At 45.1% G+C, this 18,176-nt stretch overlaps 1 protein-coding gene across 50 annotated transcripts in view; it reads left to right on the top strand.

Moving 5' to 3' along the window:
• Positions 1–434: 434 nt before the first annotated feature.
• CCDC30 (coiled-coil domain containing 30) overlaps positions 435–18,176 on the top strand; it is a 104,556-nt gene continuing 86,814 nt past the window's right edge. For 27 of the 50 annotated variants that reach the window (XR_014808569.1, XR_014808568.1, XM_084965467.1 and 24 more), the window contains exons 1-3: positions 435–1,043; positions 12,324–12,498; positions 14,565–14,685. Coding sequence is in view for 47 of the 50 variants with exons in the window: in XM_084965469.1 (XP_084821595.1) it covers positions 12,481–12,498; positions 14,565–14,685 (139 nt within the window). In the remaining 3 variants the exon portion in view is untranslated. Of the gene's footprint in view, positions 1,044–7,384; positions 8,297–9,473; positions 9,654–12,323; positions 12,499–14,564; positions 14,686–18,176 lie in introns of all 50 variants that reach the window. The other 23 variants (XR_014808570.1, XM_084965465.1, XM_084965449.1 and 20 more) reach the window with 4 other exon arrangements.

Genomic DNA, 18,176 nt, shown 5'->3' with positions numbered 1-18,176 from the left:
TTCATTTTTACCATAATGAGCTCAGTCCGAAAATGTGATTTGTCCGGGGCCCCATCCAGTTAGTGACAGGTCCTCACCCACAATTCAGAACTCCTGACCGCGCAGCCTGTCCCTTTTATGTATAAAGTTACTTCCAGACAATAAGTCCAAGTTTATTAGGCCAGGGCTCTAGATAAGGCCTGGCGGAAGCTATTTGAGAACTATAAATGCCCTGAGACAAGACTTGAGCTGCAAATACGCGCCACGAAGTGACCCTGGGTACTACAGAGCCAATGGAAAGAGCCGTACCTTCGTTCCCGTCAAAGCTAAGCCAGGAGCCAATGGTCGGCGCCGTAACAATGATCTCCGCAGGAAGCGCAGCCCCTGGGCCAATGGAGCGCGTCGTTTCTATGGTTCCCGCCGGAAGAAGGCGGAGGCGTCTCCGCGGCGAGCGCGGTTGCTATGACGCCTGAGACTGGGCAGGCACCTGCCGCTGGCCTCTGAGCGGCTGTGGAGCGGCGTTGGGCGCGCCCTGGGACCCTCACAGCGCTCACCGAAGGACACTTTCGGGCCCGGGTCCCGAGGCTCCGGCCGCAGACCCGAGGAGGAAAGGACCTATTCTCCGTTCTTTTTCAGCATCCCGGTCTTTCCCTCTTCTCTGCCCAGCATGGCCCGAAACGACAGGAGAGCCTCCTCTGGATCGGCCTTTCCAACCGCGGGCTGGAGGGATTCTGCATGAGGATGGAGTCGCCGGTTTCCCGGGACCCACGCACAGCAGGCATTTAGAGTTAGGCTGCTGCTCTTATTTAAAGAGGGCTGAGAACACCCGCAATCTGTTGGGTAGGCGTTCCTTTTCTCACTTTCCAGGCGAAGACTCACCCCTGCACAGAGACCGGGCCTGAAAATCCAGGCCATGACAAAGTCCACCAAACCACCGCTTCCCCTGGTTGCCGGCCTGTGAACAAAGAACTGCCATTTTCTTCTTTTTGCCCTGTGTTCGTCATGCACCTTACTTCCTGATGAAGCTGGAGGCCTTTTGCATCCTCAACGTCAAGCGTCATCAAGTCAGTTACCTTCTGCCTTTAAAGCTACAACCTCATTCACGTCTCTCGTCACCCTGAGCGCCAGTTTTCTCATTCTGTTCATTCCACTGCCATTCTCACCCTTCCTTGTCCACACTGCACCTTCCTGAATATACGTTCGTCTGTCATCTCTCCACCACCTCCTTCTACTTTCCTGCTGCAATGTTTTGGGTAGCTAAGTGTTTCACCTTCTCCAGCTCTGGAGGCATTCAGAAGATGTTCTCTGTTTCTCTGTACTATGGCAGGCTTTCTGTACTGAGCAAACGAGAGAGGAGGGTGGAGAGGTGCACACTGGTAAATACAAACTACATTTCTAGAGCCTAGCGTGTTTTGAAAATGGAGGGGGGGGGGAGTTCCTGTTGTGGCTCAGGGGTAAACGAATCAGACTAATATCCATGAGGAGGTGGGTTCATCCCTGGCCTTGCTCAGTGGGTGGGGGATCCAAGCGTGGCTGTGGCCGTGGCTAGGCAGCTGTACCTCCCATGAGACCCCTGGCCTGGGAATTTCCATATGCCCAAATCAGGCCCTAAAAAGCAAAAAGAAGAAAATGGAGAGAAAAAAAATCAAAATGCATTTTTGGGCTTACCCAGTTTTATACGAAGAAAGAAAATTGTTCCTTGCTTAAGCGAATACTGTGTGAGGTGTACATTTTAGTGCTGCATTCATGTATGTGAAAAGATCAGTCGGCCTGATCATGTAACAGGATTGATTTCAACTTCAAGCCCGTACGAACCCAACACCTTAACAACAGAATTTTGTGGACAGGAGATGCTTGAAACTCTTCTTGAGCCTCCTCTTCACATCAGTTTCTTAATCAGAAAACATTCTTTGTGATGCGAGTCAAGGAACCAAAGAACAGGAAGAATGATTGAAAACTGTTTTTGGCAAAAGAGGGCAGACCTAATAGTCCTAAAAAGATGGGAACAGAGGGCCTTAAAAATAGAATGATTTATTTTGCTCCAATGCAGTCGTTTTAGTTTGGAAAAGTTTAACTTGTCTTAAAATATGTGTTCCATCTTGTGTCTTATTATTTCTTCTTAAACGTAAATTTATTTTGAAGATATGCGAAGTGTGAATTTTTAACAGGTATTTGTGGGGATAGAATCATTTAGATATTTTTATTCCTCGGGCCAGTTTACAGCAGATATTTGTGACATGTCATGCATAGAGCCAGGTCAAGTTTCCAAGTTCTGAGAAATTCAGCTTTCTCTTCGATAACACATTGGAAAAGAAAGGCAAGTTCTGCAGCTTTTTCAGTTTTTCACGTTAAATGGGAACTTAATAAATTCTAACTCGTGAAAAAAGGGGCTGTAAGGGAGTTCCCATCGTGGTGCAGTGGTTAAGGAATCTGACTAGGAACCATGAGGTTTCGGGTTCGTTCCCTGGCCTTGCTCAGCGGGTTAAGGATCCGGCGGTGCCATGAGCTGTGGTGTAGGTCGCAGACATGGCTTGGATCATGTGTTGCTGTGGCTGTGGCGTAGGCCCACGGCCACAGCTCCGATTAGACCCCTAGCCTGGGAACCTCTATATGCCAAGGGAGCGGCCCAAGAAATGGCAAAAAGACCCCCCTCAAAAAAGGGGGGGCTGTTAAGTTCTATATGGTAAGGACTTTTCCTTTTCTCCTCCAACATGTATTTATTGAACAAACATCATTATGACAATGTTGGCAATGTTAAAATCTTGAGTTATTCTGTCACCCTAGCCAGGTGGTTATAAACCTGGGGGAAATTTGGATTTGATCCCCAAGAGACATTTGGCAATGGGTAGAGACATTTTTAGTTGCCACAACTGGGGATGTGTCACTAGCTAGTAGGAGCCAGGGGTGCTGCGCTGCGTTCTGCTGTGCGCAGGACGTCCCCCCACAACAAAGAGTGAGCCAGGGAGTTCCCGTTGTGGCGCAGTGGTTAGCGAATCCGACTAGGAACCATGAGGTTGCAGGTTCGGTCCCTGCTCTTGCTCAGTGGGTTAACGATCCGGCTTTGCCGTGAGCTGTGGTGTAGGTTGCAGACGTGGCTCGGATCCCGAATTGCTGTGGCTCTGGCGTAGGCTGGTGGCTACAGCTCCGATTCAACCCCTAGCCTGGGAACCTCCATATGCCGAGGGAGCGGCCCAAGAAATTAAAAAAAAAAAAAAAAAAAAAAAAAAAGACCAAAGAGTGAGCCGGCCCCGAATGTCGGTAGCACCGAGCTTGAGAAAGCCATTCCTGCCATATCACCAGGTCATTTTTCTGTGTCAATCCTTTCTTATGTGCATATGTTTTTTACATAGTGATAATCATAGCTGTATATTTTGCCTTTCTTTTTCACTTAATTTTATATTTTAAGTGTTTCAACATTGCTGCATTGTCTTCACCTTTTTTAAAAAGTATTTTTCTCTTTTCATTCAGAAGTTGTACAGTGTACACTGTGTTTAAGGAGCTCTAAGTTTTGAATCACATTGGTGTAGGAGGAAGAAAGAAGGGTTGGGCGAATAGCCTGAGTGGGTATTTCCATTTTCGTGGAAAATCCACCTACTCGTTACTGTGTCCCTTATGTCCCTCCACGACCTCAGGACCCAGAGCTCATCCTTTGCTCGGAGCCAGCAGGTGTGCGGTCGCGGAAGTGTGGTCCCGGCCCCTGCGCTGCGGGGGAAGGGCGCCTCCTGGGCGAGGTCCGAACACGCCGAGCGAGCGACCCCTCTCATTCTTTTTGCCCTCTTCCCGCCTAACATTCCTTCTCTCTGTCTCAGTTCGCTTTGCCAGTTTTACCACCCCACTCTTTACATCTAGAAGTTTTTGGAAGTCCACGAATGCGACAGGATGTGCTTCTTTCCAGTGGCTTTTTAAGATACTTGTGAGCATGTACTCAGCCTCTCCTTCTAAAGAGCAGTGTGTATATATACTTGGTAATGTAGGCTCTTTCAGGCACAGTTTAGATATCAGAGCATTTGGATTTCAAAGGATGAGTTTATATTGCCTCAAGATCTGCTTTTTTAGCATTTTCAAATTCCTCAACCATTGGGTCTCAATAAATCCTCTGGAAGAATGTCAGTTCTGGGATGTCAGAGCAGAAGAGGCAGAAGGACCTAGGATTCCAGGCAGAGAGACCCAAATAGTCGGTCTTAGAATAGGCAGCATGGTTGGGTTCAATATGAACACTGCTCTGAAGGGCTGACATCAAGGTGTGCGGAAGATGGGAGAGACAGGCGGGAGCCAGGTTGTGAAGACTTGGTGCCAAGCCAAGGTCTGAACGGGCACCAGCCCAGCAGCAGGGAGATCAGTTAAAGATGCTATTACACTTATTTGGGCAGGTAATGAGGTGAGTCAAATTAAGGCAGCAATCCAGACATAGAGAGGATGAATTAGAGAATGATAAAGGAGGTAGCATCTATAAATTCAGGGGTTGGTTGTGTATGCGTGTGGGATGAATACGGAGGGGCCAAGGACGACCCCCAGGTTTCTTGCTTGGGAAACTACACTGGTGGTGACTTTTTTAACTGCAGCATATACAGGAGGAGGAGCAGGTGGGAAAGAAAGACGAGTGGATTGTTCAGACTTCGTTGTTCACTAGACAGTTGGATATGCATGGCTCTTCAATAGTAGACTGAGTTCATAGTGCCTTCCTAGGCTACACACTTTTCCCTGCAACTTGTACTTCTCTGCCAATCCTGGATCAAAGCATAGGCTTTGGTGTCGTATTAGTACCCCCTACTTCCAGTCTATCCCAGCCACAGCTGTGTGAATGAGGAACACTGTACAACCAGCTTTGGAGAGAGGGGCACAATTCCTTGGGCGAGCAACAGCTACTCAAACGTCTCTCTTTAATTATTTTGAACTAAGAGATGGATAACAGAAATGACTTCATCTGAACAATTACATAAGGCTTAGGACTTGGACGGTTGTTTTTAGCTTTGCTGATGAGCCAGCAGAGAAAGTCCATCCATGTAGAGAAAACAGGAGGAAGAGATTCATAGGGAAACCCGTAAACCAAAGACCTCCTGGGTCAGGATAGACCAGCAGTGGCTGTCCGGTTCCATGTCTATTTCCCATGTAACTAGGTTTAGTTCAGAGCATATGCCCGTGTACCCAATGTTTTCAGTAATCCTCCTGTGTTAGTTGAGATTGGTCAACTGCAAGGGTCAGAACGCTCAAAATAATAGTGGTTTGACTAGGAACCATGAGGTTGTGGGTTTGATCCCTGCCCTTGCTCAGTGGGTTAAGGATCCAGTGTTGCCGTGAGCTGTGGTGTAGGTCTCAGACGCGGCTCAGATCTGGCGTTGCTGTGGCTCTGGTGTAGGCTGGCGGCTACAGCTCCGATTTGACCCCTAGCCTGGGAACCTCCATATGCTGTGGGTGCCCCCCTCCAAAGAATCCTACTGCAGAGGCTCAGGTTGCTGCGGAGGCACAGGTTCGATCCCCAGCCCAGAGCAGTGGGTTAAGGATCTGGCATTGCTATAGCTGTGGTGTAGGTCACACCTGTGGCTTGGATTCGATCCCTGGCCTGGGAACTTCCGTATGCTGTGGGTGCGGCCATTAAAAAAAAAAAGAAAAAAGAAATAGTGACATCATAGAACAGAGTGGCGGATACTGCACAGAGTTATATATAAAAAGAGCAGAAGCAGGTCCAGTTGGGTTTGGCACTTGAGGGTCCTTGCTGACTGAGAGTTTGAATACAGTGGGAAACAGCAGAAGCCGAAATGCGGTGACTTGAGTGTGAGAGACAGCTTAGAAAGGGGACAGTAAGTTGAGGGCGATGTGGCAGGACCAGAGGAGAGTTACCTTTATTTTTAGGATCAGAGACATCTTGGCCTGAGGGACAGACACAGTAGGAAGGAGATAATGAGCATACACAGGCCGGAAAAGCTTCCTTGAGGAAGCAGTGGGGGTGAGAGCTAGAACACAGGTCAGGAGGCCGGAAAGCTCTTCCACTGAGAGGGGAAGGAGGCAGGATCTCTAAAGACAAACGGTAGGATACTGATGGAGGCGGAAGAAGCCGACAAGTTTTCGGACGGCCCCAGTTTTATCAGTGCTGCGGAAGACAAGGTCATCTGCCAACAGGAGAGAGGTGAAATCTGGAGTTTGACGGGACAGGTGGAAGTTCTGAATATTTGCCATGTGAAGTGGTAGCAGAAGCTGGCAAAGTGCAGAGAGTGACCTCTGCAAGTAGGGAAGCTCGGATCGACGGCAGACCGTGATTTGTAGCTGCTCCGGCCTGTGTGCTCGCTTGTTTCCTTCCTCCTCTGCCAGCACTTAGCAAACTAAAATAGGGAGAGAAAAGTCACAGGGTCACATTTTTGCCAGGCTGGGATTTGCAAGGCAGGTGGCACAAGGAGCAAGATAGCTGGGGACACTGGTGAGAGACTGTTTGACATGAAAAACAGGGAGTTCCCGTTGTGGCTCAGTGGAAACGAATCTGACTAGTATCCATGAGGATGCAGGTTCGATCTCTGGCCTCGCTCAGTGGGTTAAGAATCCGGTGTTGCCGTGAGCTGTGGTGTAAGTCGCAGATGCGGCTCAGATCTGGCGTTGCTGTGGCCGTGACGTAGGCCGGCAGCTGCAGCCCTGATTCAACCCCTCGCCTGGGAGCTTTCCATATGCCATGGGTGCAGCCCTAAAAAGACAAAAAGAAAAAAAAAAAAGAAAAACAGTTGGGTCCAGGCTTGAGGGGGAAATAAGTGAAACCTTAGAGTATCAGTAGTTTGAGAGACGATATGTGGTCCAGGGGCTGGAGGTCTCAACGGTCGTTATTTATACATCTCGTGCCGTTATGTACGATGCATATTTCACACAAATCCATCTCGTGCCATTATGTATGATATATATTTCACACAAATACATCTCGTGCCGTTATGTACGATAATATATATTTCATACAAATACATCTCGTGCCGTTATGTACGATGCATATTTCACACAAATACATCTCGTGCCGTTATGTACGATAATATATATTTCATACAAATACATCTCGTGCCGTTATGTACGATGCATATTTCACACAAATACATCTCGTGCCGTTATGTACGATAATATATATTTCATACAAATACATCTCGTGCCGTTATGTACGATGCATATTTCACACAAATACATCTCGTGCCGTTATGTACGATAATATATATTTCATACAAATACATCTCGTGCCGTTATGTACGATATATATTTCATACGAATCTGTCTCGTGCCGTTATGTACGATATATATTTCATACGAATGTATCTATCTCGTGCCATTATTTATAATATATATTTTATATAAATATATCTCATGCCATTATTTATATTTTTATGGCAGTTTCTCAAAAAAGTTAAACATAGAATTATGTATCTAACAATACTTTTCCTAGGAATGTACTGAAAACAACTGGAAGCAGGGAATCAGATCCTGTTACACCGGTTTTTACAGCAGTGTTATCACAACAGCCCAAAGGTGGGAACAACCCAAATGTCCGTCAGTAGCTGAACGGATATAAACAAAATACAAAGGGATGTCAGCCTTACAAAGGAAGCACCTTCGGATCCTTGCTCTAAAGTGGATGAAACTTGAAGACATTAAGCCAGAAATAAAAGGACGAATGTATAAGTCCACCTGTTACCTAGAACAGGCAGCGTTATAGAGAGAGAGGTGGACAGATTTTTAGAAACAGAAAGTGAGCGGAGGTAACCAGGGGCTGGGAGAAGAGAGGGAAGTGAGGAGTTACTGTTTAAGGGATAATGAGAAGGTTCTGGAAATGGACAGTGGGTGGTGGTTGCACAACACTGTGAAGGTACTTAATGGCCCTGAATTCTCCCCTTAAGAATGGCTGAAATGGTAAATTCTCGGTTTCATATATTTAACATACACACAAAAAAAGAGCAGTGCGTGCAGGAGGCGGTGGTTAGAGTGGGGCATTTGAAGTTTAGGATCTGCAGGATTCCAGCCGTAGTTTAGTTATGACAAGGGCTTGGCTGTAGCCGTGGATGACTAGGTGGAGTGGAGTTTAAAGGTCTCTGGCTTTGGAAAGGCTGTCAGTCTAGGAGCTTGGATGCGTCACGCTCTTGGATACTGACCTGCAATCTCTACGGCCCTCCTGACCAGCAAGCCTCCTCTTCCTGTGTCCTGCTTACCCTTCAGCCCCCTAAACCGCCCAGAAGCCAAGGATCCAAAAGCATTCTCGGCGTCCTCCATCCACGTCTCCTCTCATCTTCCTCCAGCCTCAGACTCTCCCACTCCACCCTACGACACGGTTATGCTACTCTCTGGGGGCAGGCAGTCCGTGGTATGACGTAATAATTCAAATATTTATTTTCTTTCTTTTTAAATTTACTTTTTATTGAAGTGTAGTTGATGTACAATGTTGTGTTAGTTTTTGGTCTATAGGAAAGTGATTGTTACACACGCACACGCACACACGCGCGCGCGCTTTTTCATATTCTTTTCCATATGGTTTATTATAGGATATGGAATATAGTTCCCTGTGCTATACAGCAGGACCATGTTTATCCAGTCTATAGATAACATTTTAATTTTTAAGAACTTTATTGGGACATAGTTGGTGTACAGTGTGCTAACCTCTGCTGTAGAGCGGAGTGACTCGGTTACGCAGACGCATGTTCCCTTTCATGGTCTCTTCCGTCATGTTCATCACAGGACATTGAATGTAGCTCCTCGTGCTAAACAGCGGGACCCCCTTGCTTATCCCTCCTATAGATACGAGTTCACATCTGCTGATCCCAAACTCCCCATCCGTCCCTCCCCCACTCCCCTCCCTCTTGGCAAGCCCTTGCTCTGCCTGTGAGTCTGTTTCTGTCTCATAGATTAAGTTCTTTTGTGTCATATTTTAGATTCTACATGTAGGTGATATCAAATGGTATTTGTCTTTCCCTGTCTGACTTACTCAGAATGATAATCTCTAGGTCCATCCATGTTGCTACAAATGACATTATTTCATTCTTTTTTATGGCTGAGTAGTATTCCATTGTGTATATATACTACATCTTCTTTATCCATTCATCTTTCATTGGACACTTAGGCTGCTTCTGTGTATTGGCTGTTGTACATAGTGCTGCTGTGAACATGGGGGTGCATGTATCTTTTCAAATTATAGTTTTGTCTGAATATATGCCAGGAGTGGGATTGCTGGATTATATGGCAACTCTGTTTTTTTTTTTTCTTTTATTGCATTTACATTTCTTTTTCTTTTTTTTTCATTAAAGTATAGTTGGCTGGAGCAGATCCTGTGGTGCAGCAGGTTAAGGATCTGGCATTGTCACTACAGCAGCTTGGGTTGCTGCTGTGGCATGGGCTTGATCCCTAGCCCAGGAGCTTTCACATGCCATGGGTGCAGCCAAAAAACAGAATAGTTGATTTACAGTGTTCTGCTAATTTCTATTGTATAGCAAAGTGACTTAGTTATACAGATATGTACATTATTTTTTAATATATCCCTTTCCCAGGAGATTGGATATAGTTCCCTGGCAACTCTACTTGTAGTTTTTTGAGGAAGCTCCCTACTGTTTCCCACAGTGGCTGCACCAACTTACATTCCCGTCAACAGTGGAAGAGGGTTCCCTTTTCTCTGCACTCTTCCCAGCATTTGCTATTTGTCGACTTTTTAATGACGGCCATTCTGACAGGTATGAAGTGGTACCTCCCTGCAGTTTTGACTTGCATTTCTCTAACAATTAGTGATGTTGAGCATCTTTTCATGTGCCTCCTGGCCACCTGTATCATGTGTCTGTTTTCTAATTGTTCACAGTCTCATCGGTTTATCACAACTGTGTTTTAACATTGTGATGTATTTTGCCTCTATTCTTTTCCTTGTGTATCTGGTTTTTACATAGGCGTAATAATACTTTTATATCCTGCTTTTTCTTTTATTATTAAGAGTTTTCCTGTATTGCCAAATAGTCCTCATAGGATACTGTGTGTTCCTAGTGCCTTGGGCTCTCTGGTTCCCAGGACTGAAACCACAAGGAACTGAAGCACAAGGCTCAGAGACCATGCAGGGAGGAGACGTGAGTGGGGCCCAGACCATGGAGTAGGCCCGGGAGGAGCACAAGATTTTTAGCCATGAGTCACGGGGAGGACGCGTGGGATACAAAGATCTGGGTTCTTCTTCCTATCGGTGTATCAGATGATAATTAGCCTTCTCTACATATCATCCACAAAACTGCTGATTTAAAGAGGGTTAGATGCTGGAAAACTTAGCAAGAAAGGAGAAGAATAATCAAAAAACAGGTTTTTTTTGGGGGGGTGGCACTCCTGCAGCATGTGGAGGTTTCCCAGCCAGGGATCAAACCTGTGCCATAGGAGTGACCCAAGCCACTGCAGTGAGAACTCCAAAAAAGCACATCTTAATATAATTCTGTAGAGAAGCTGCAGTATGGTAATTATGCTTATCAGTATAATCTGGGTCAGATTAAGTTGGTTAAAAGTTGGGTTTGTTATTAAGAGCAAGTCTTACTCAGTGGTTCTAGTAACACAGATACCACTCCATCAATCAGCAGACTTTTATTTCTCCCACCATAATGCAAGCTTAGGTAGCATGACTACTTTGACATTAAAAAAAAAAAATTAAAGGCACTATTGATGGAAGGTTTAGATCAATAGGTTTTCGAAGAGAGCTGAATGACTTAGAAGTCAACAAAAATTATAAGACATATCCTGCGAGCAAAAGAATTCCTTGACAGTACAGAATTAATGGGCTCTCTAGCTTCCAGAGGAGTCCTTTTATTGCTAAATATTCAAAAGAGAGGACCAAGAAAACCCCAAAACAAACTAACAAACAATACAGCAAAAGAGAGGACAAAAGCTCCTTTGGAATTGATAACATTGCAAGGTACCCTTGGGAGATTTTCATACTGTTAAATTGCAAACTTCTGAACTGGGCAGATAGAAAGCTTGTGGGGTTCTTTAAATTATTATTACTCAAATGAATTTATCACATCTGTAGTTGTATAATGATCATGACAATCTGATTTCACAGGATTTCCATCCCACAGCCCAAGCACATCCCCCCACCCCCCTAAACTATCTCCTCCGGAGACCTAAGTTTTTCAATGTCTGTGAGTCAGCATCTGTTCTGCAAAGAAGTTCAGTCTGTCCTTTTTTCAGATTCCACATGTCAGCGATAGCATTTGATGTTGGTGTCTCATTGTATGGCTGACTTCACTTAGCAAGATAGTTTCTAGGTCTATCCATGTTGCTAAAAATGCCGGTATTTCATTCTTTTTAATGGCTGAGTAATATTCCATTGTGTATATGTACCACATCTTCTTGATTCACTCCTCTGTCAATGGACATTTAGGTTGTTTCCATGTCTTGGCTATTGCAAATAGTGCTGCAATGAACATCGGAGTGCGTGTGTCTTTGAGAGTCGTGGTTTTCTTTGGATAGATGCCCAGGAGTGGGATTGCTGGATCCAATGGTAGTTCTATGTTTAGTTTTCTGAGGAATCTCCATACTGCTTTCCCCAGTGGTTGCAGCAATGTACAATCCCACCAGCAGTGTACTAGGGTTCCTTTTTCTCCACACCCTCTCTAGCACTTACTGTTTGTAGACTTTTTGATGATGGCCATTCTGGCTGGTGTAAGGTGGTACCTCATGGCGGTTTTGATGTGCATCTCTCTAATCATGAGTGACGTTGAGCATCGCTTCATGTGTTTCTCGGCCATCTGTATGTCTTCTTTGGAGGACTGTCTGTTTAGATCTTCTGCCCATTTTTTGATGGGGTTGTTTGTTTTTTTGGTATGGAGCTGCAGAAGGTGTTTACAAATTGTGGAGATGAATCCCTTGTCAGTTGATTCACTTGCAAAGATTTTCTCCCTTCTGTGGGTTGTCTTTTCCTGTTGTTTAGGGTTTCCTTTGCTGTGCAGAAACTTTTCAGTTTGATTAGGTCCCATTTGTTTATTTTTGTTCTTACTGTCGTTACTCTAAGAGGTGGGTCTGAGAAGATGTTGCTGTCATTTATGTCAGAGAGTGTAAGCTTGTGTTGTTTTAAAAAATACTCTACCATACATTTGCATTATATGTATCATGCCATTTGTTATTTTAGAAAATATTATACAACCATTAAAGTTTTAATATTTTTTGTATTGTTAGCTATTTCATGTGAGTGCTCATAACTCATAATTAACCATAACCATTAATTAGTAGGAAAACTAGACTGCCCTTTGTAGAGAGCATAACTCTAGCCATAAAAACCTGTCAGATTTTCTGCATGCTCCGTTGTTTATACATGTATGCATGTATGTGTGTGTGTGTGTCTATGTGTCTGTCTGTGTGTGTATGTATCTTTTATCTAGGAAGAAGTTCAGTTAGAAGACTTTCTTCACATCTTGAGAAAGAAGGGATTGAACCCCTTTCCTTTAGAGAACAGCCCTCTATTTCGTCTGGGGCTCGTTACAGCAAGCACACCTGAGGACTGCCTCCAGGAATCTAGAAGAGCTTCCAGTGGAGCCCATGGAAGAATTGAAAGAAGTAAGAGCTAATATCATAAAGTTTTAAGATGGCTGTGGTTTTGTTCATCATCCTTCATTAAATTAACATATTAGAAACCAGCATTTGAATGTCACTGCGTAGTTTGCAAAGGACTCACATGCACGCTTTTTTTTTTAATGAAGTCTACCAACAATCCGTACTGGTCTCCAGCCGAGGCCGCATACAGGGTGTTGCCCAGAGGTGACTGGTTGGGTGTTCCAGTAGGTCTGCCCTGCTCGTGATCTTGGCACATTTATCCTTTTCTCAGCAACCAAGTCTCTGGCTGACTCTCCTGCTCTTAAGCTTAGAAACCTGATTAGTCAGCAGACTGTGAGTGCATCTGCTTCTCAGAGGTGGTCTTGTATGGATCAAACTCACAGTGAAGTTTGTAGAAAAAGAGGTACTGGCTTTTTTTTTTTTTTTTTGGTCTTTTATTGATGATTTGTATTTTTTTCCGTTATAAGATACTGTCTTTTGAACTGACAGTGAGAAATAAAAGGAAGCAGACGTCTGTGTCCTATGGCTGATGCCTTCTTTCCCTACAGGCACACGACATGGGAAGCCACATTTTAATCAGATGTTTGCTTGTGAGCAAATGATTTACGATGACCAGATTTCCGCAACAGGACTGTCTACACCTGTCCTCATTTCTGGACCTGTTTTTTCCTAGAACCAGGGCACCCTTTAGATGAGTAGATAATGGCACCTTTTGCCCCTCTTATCACTTTTTTTGATATTTCCAATACTGATCAGTGTACTTTCTCATATTTGAGCTACTTCCTTTAAATGAGTTAATAAATTCTCTCAGATTGACTTGCTGATCACTCCGTTGTTTTGACAGCTCAGTTCAAGTAGCTTGTTGACTTTTACGTGTCAGAGGGCAGTCTGATTTCCAAACTTTTCCATTCCAAAGAAGAATGCAGCGCCTTTAGAAAACAAGCAGGACAGCACAGAAGGCCATGAACTTTAAGCAAATGCGGGTGGAAAATTGCCTCTTTATGACCTTGGGCGAGTTCCTTAACTTCTCTGAGCTTGAAATCCCTCATCTCTAAGAGATGCTAATAACCTCTTCAAAAGGACTTGCAAAGTTTACACACATTAATGTGTTTAAAACATTGCACATACTTACTTGGCACCCAGCAAGTGTCTAATAAATCATAGCTATTGTTATTAGAAATTGGTGGTGTGGTTCCTGCTGTGTTAAAGGGAGGAAACCAAAGCGAACCTGGAAGTGAGAACGCTGGACGGCAGTTCTGTGTTCCTTCCACCATGCCTTCCAGCTCCTCGTTCATATTCCAAGGAACTGTCCCCAAGAGGCGTCAGCACAGTTCAGCAAATGCAGTTCCGTTATTTCGGTAGTTGTCTAAGCAGTTTGGCCTGCTGGGAGCTCAGTCCCTGGCTCTGGGCCGCCTGAGGACGAGGCCTGCCTCCTCTTCTCTCCAGGCTTTGCTTGACCCCGCGGGACCCTCAGCCTCCCAGCTGCTCCCTCCGCTGTGAATGGGAATAGCAGTGTCGGAGCGTCGTGGGGAAACGAAGTATTTCATATCCTTCCTTACCTTGGTGCCCGGAGCATGTAGTCAGCTTTCAGTCTCCTATTTAGCCACGTAGATGTGCCTTTTGGGAAGCTATCATATTCACAAGAAACAATTTTTAAGACCACTCAGCAGTTAACTTTAATATAATTTGCTGCTAACATTTCGGACATCTTAATCATGAGTTTTTGCACAAGAATATAAACACCAATAGTGTAGCCTTTTCTCTGTTCCCGAGTATCATGACCATGTTTCCTAAACCGGAGACAAGGAGAGTCGATTTAAAATCGGATTTGTTAATGGAAAGAAATTCTAGAGATTGTGACTGTCCCAGAAATTTGTGGCGATGTGTCAGCCTGTTTATGGGAGATGGTGCCTGACGGCAGAAGACAGATGGAAGGAAGTTTAGAGAGAGACGTGCCCTGGAGGAAAGTCGAGTTTTCTGCCTATTTCCTAGATTATAGACATTGATACTACGGGGATCTCTTAATAGACTTAATAGACTTGTAAGAAAATGCATTGTTTTCTTTTTAGGTGGAAAATTATGCAAACCACGTTTGTAACTTACCAGAGGCAAAAGAAGCATTTTCTCATGGTTGTGAAAAGGAAAGCAGACAGCCTAGACATGAGTTTAAAGAGTTCCAACTCAAACCAGGTAGTTTTTCCTTTTGTCAAAATGTAAATTTTATTTTTTCTCTAGTTTTCATAATTAGCACGTGACATTATAGAAAATTTGGGGCATGTATAAAAGGAGAGGGAAGGAGAAAAATTAACACATACCCTCCACCTTTAGAAAAGTACTTGTAATATTTTAGGGGTACCTTTTTTTTTTTTTTGACTTTTTGCCATTTCTTGGGCCGTTCCCGAAGCATATGGAGGTTCCCAGGCTAGGGGTCCAATCGGAGCTGTAGCCGCCGGCCTACACCAGAGCCACAGCCACGAGAGATTCAAGCCGTGTCTGCAACCTATACCACAGCTCACGGCAATGCCGGATCCTTAACCCACTGAGCAAGGGCAGGGATCGAACCCGCAACCTCTTGGTTCCCAGTAGGATTCGCTAACCCCTGAGCCACGGCGGGAACTCCACTTAAGGGGTACTTTCTGCTGGCCTTTTTAAGGTATGTATTCTGAAATATTCTCAAATGTGTGTGAGAGAGTGCAGAATGCGCTTTTCTTTCATGTCCGTTACAGCTCTTACCACACCGTGTCCTAATTACCTGTGTCAGTTTTTCTGGGGTCTGCAGAGATCGAACCATAGTCTTAGTGGTTTCTGGGGTCTCCAAGCACCTGCCCTAGAAAGTACTTAGCACATTAAGGGTTTAGGAACTGTTTGTGAAGTACTCCAAAGCTCCAAGGCAAGATACTGTATTTGGTTTAACTCCATAAATTAGATATTATTATGATGCATGATCAGTGACTTTATTTTTACCACATATGCATCATTTTCTTTGCTCAGCATTTTCTCTTGCCTCTCAGATACTCTATTTGGGATGATTTTCCTTTTTTCATTTTAGAACTTCCTTTCACAAAGATCTGTGGATGGAAATTTTTGCTTTATTTTGAATCTCAGGTGCAGAGAAAACTGAGCTAATCACAGGATACATTTCATAGGGACTGCACTCTCGTTTCATTTTTTCCCCATTTTTGTTTTCCGTTGGATATATTGAGTTTTCTTGTGCTGGTTTGAAAGTTTACATTCTGGAGTTCCCTGGTGGCCTCGCAGGCTAGGGATCTGGTATCGTCACTGCCGTGGCTTGGGTCACTGCTGTGGTGCAGGTTTGATCCCCGGATGGGATCTTCTGCATCCTCCGGGCACAGCCAAAAACAGAAACAGGAACAGAACTCTTGCATTCTAGTTTTGTTCATGTGGTGGTTGCACTTTAAAAGTTTTAAAATTTCTTCTGGCATCTGTTATTCCCAGCAAGAGGGTAGTTCAGGGCTCTCATCCGGTGTGCTGTACGAAACAGAACCTGCCCTGTGTTCTGCTGCTGACATAAATTAGCTCATGAAAGGCTGGTCAGTCAGAGAGCAATGTCACGATAGTAAGAAAGTTCATCTACGGTCGCCCCCAGCGTGTTAGTGATTTGGGCTCACCAGCAGGCCGTGGAGTTTATCCAGAAAGCCCATTCATCCCACACACTTCTTCTGGGCTGTTTGGCCACACGTTTTCCCTTGGAAGTGCTTATTGCAAAGAAATTTGTAACCTTTGTGCATTTTGCCTTTCTCTCCAGCTCTGCAGGCTCAGCTCCTTCTTTAGCTCACCTGGACAGTAAACCTGATTTTTTTTTTTAAAGGAAAATAGAATCCTATATTTGCTAAAGTATTTCCTATTTCTTTGGGAATTTGACATATCTCTTTAAATGTACCAGTAGAATTATTAGGATTGTCAGATTTTTTTTGTAGCGCTCTAATTACACAATGACGAAAGTTTGCGTGCTCTATACCAACCCTTCTCCCTTAAGCGCTCTGAACTTCAGGGAGCAGTTTCGCGTCTTCGTTTTAGGAACACATCGGTCAACCACCTCACATCAGAAATGCGTATATAATTAAAGGATGTCTTTAGAAGGTGGAGCTACCAGGATTTGATAATGATGGATTTAACTTTGAGTGGGAAAAAAGGAGAGAAATCATTGGTGAGCTAAAGCGTTTTGGCCTGAGCAATTGGAATATTGGAATTCCGAAGTTCTCAGATGGGGAGTCTGGGGGAGGCCCCACTGGGGAAAACGGTAAAGAGTTTTTTGCCCTTAGACGCCGTCTGCACGTTGATGTGAATTTTAGACATCCAAGCGGGAAGGCCAAGTAGGCACCTTTGTGTATGTTTGGAAAGCAGTGTGAACCAGCGATGTAAATTTGAGAGTAAAGAGAGAAAAAGAAATGGTGGGGAAACTGGGGGGGCGGGCATGAGGTTGAAAGAGAGTTTTTGTTGTTTTCATCTTCTTTGTTTGGCCCTCACCCATAACACGTGGACGTTTCAGGGCCAGGGATTGAACCTGCACCGCAGCAGTGGCCCGAGCCACAGCAGTGGTGATGCCAGATCCTTAACCTGCTGTGCTACCAGGGAACTCCTCATCGACAGCTCCCGGCGTTTTTTGGTTTTAATTGTACTGGGGTGTAGTTGACTCATAGTGGGGTGTCCGTTTCAGGTGTACAGCAAAGTGAATCAGTTATATACGTATAAGTACGTCCATTCCTTTTTCCCATATAGGTTATTACGCACTATTGAGTAGATCTTCCTCTGCTACACGGCAGGTTCTTATCCTGTCGTGTGCATTTGTTATTCCCACCCTCCCAGTTCCTCCCTCCCGCAGTGGTTTCTCCTGTGGTGACCAGGAGATTGGTTTTGGAATCTGTGACAGTTTCTGTTTTATAAGTAAATTCCTTTGTATCATTTTTATTAGATTCCACATATAAGTGATACCATATATTTGTCTCATCACTGTGGGTTTGTTTGGTTTTGTTTTTCCCTTTTTAGGGCCGCACTAGCGCATGTGGAGGTTCCAGGCTAGGGGTCGAATTGGAGCTACAGCTGCCGGCCTACACCACAGTCACAGCCACAGCCACAGCCACACCAGATCCAAGCCATGTCTGCAACCTACATCACAGTCACGGCAACGCGGGATCCTTAATCCACCGAGCAAGGCCAGGGATCGAACCCGCAACCTCATGGTTCCTGGTCGGATTCGTTAACCACTAAGCCACGACGGGAACTCCCCACTGTTGCTTTTGAATGGGAGATACTGTAGCCTGACTCCAAGATGATTGGTTGGGAAGAAAGCTCCAGGAGGCGATAGAGATGAAAGTCAGCCGTCAGACCGTTGTCTTTGGGAGGAGAGGGAGTGGGGTCCAGTGTCCGAGGGGAGGGGCTGGCCCAGGATCAGGGGTGATTCTTAAATCTCTCGGGAAGGGGCCGCGGCAGCCGACGGGTCTGGTAAGGGGAGCCTGCAGAGCCTCTCTTCAGCCTGCCTCTCTTCTCGCGGTGAAATTGAGCTGACAGGCAGCGCGAGGGCGGAGGCGGGGGCGTTTGCGGAAAGCGGGGAGGGTGGCAATGGTCCAGGGCTCAGAGAACGAGAAAGACGATGGGCACCGCGGGCAGCGGTGAAGGCTCTCCTGGGTTAGTGCTCAGGAGTTGGAGATGAAGCCAGTCAG

This window comes from Sus scrofa, chromosome 6 (genome assembly GCF_054392235.1).
Source record: "Sus scrofa isolate SSC_HxYL_T2T_F1_AM1 chromosome 6, Sscrofa_HxYL_maternal_Yorkshire_Landrace_v2.0, whole genome shotgun sequence".
NCBI lineage: Eukaryota > Metazoa > Chordata > Mammalia > Artiodactyla > Suidae > Sus > Sus scrofa.
Note: the sequence above shows the minus strand (reverse complement) of the source record. Positions and strands in the feature narration are given on the sequence as shown.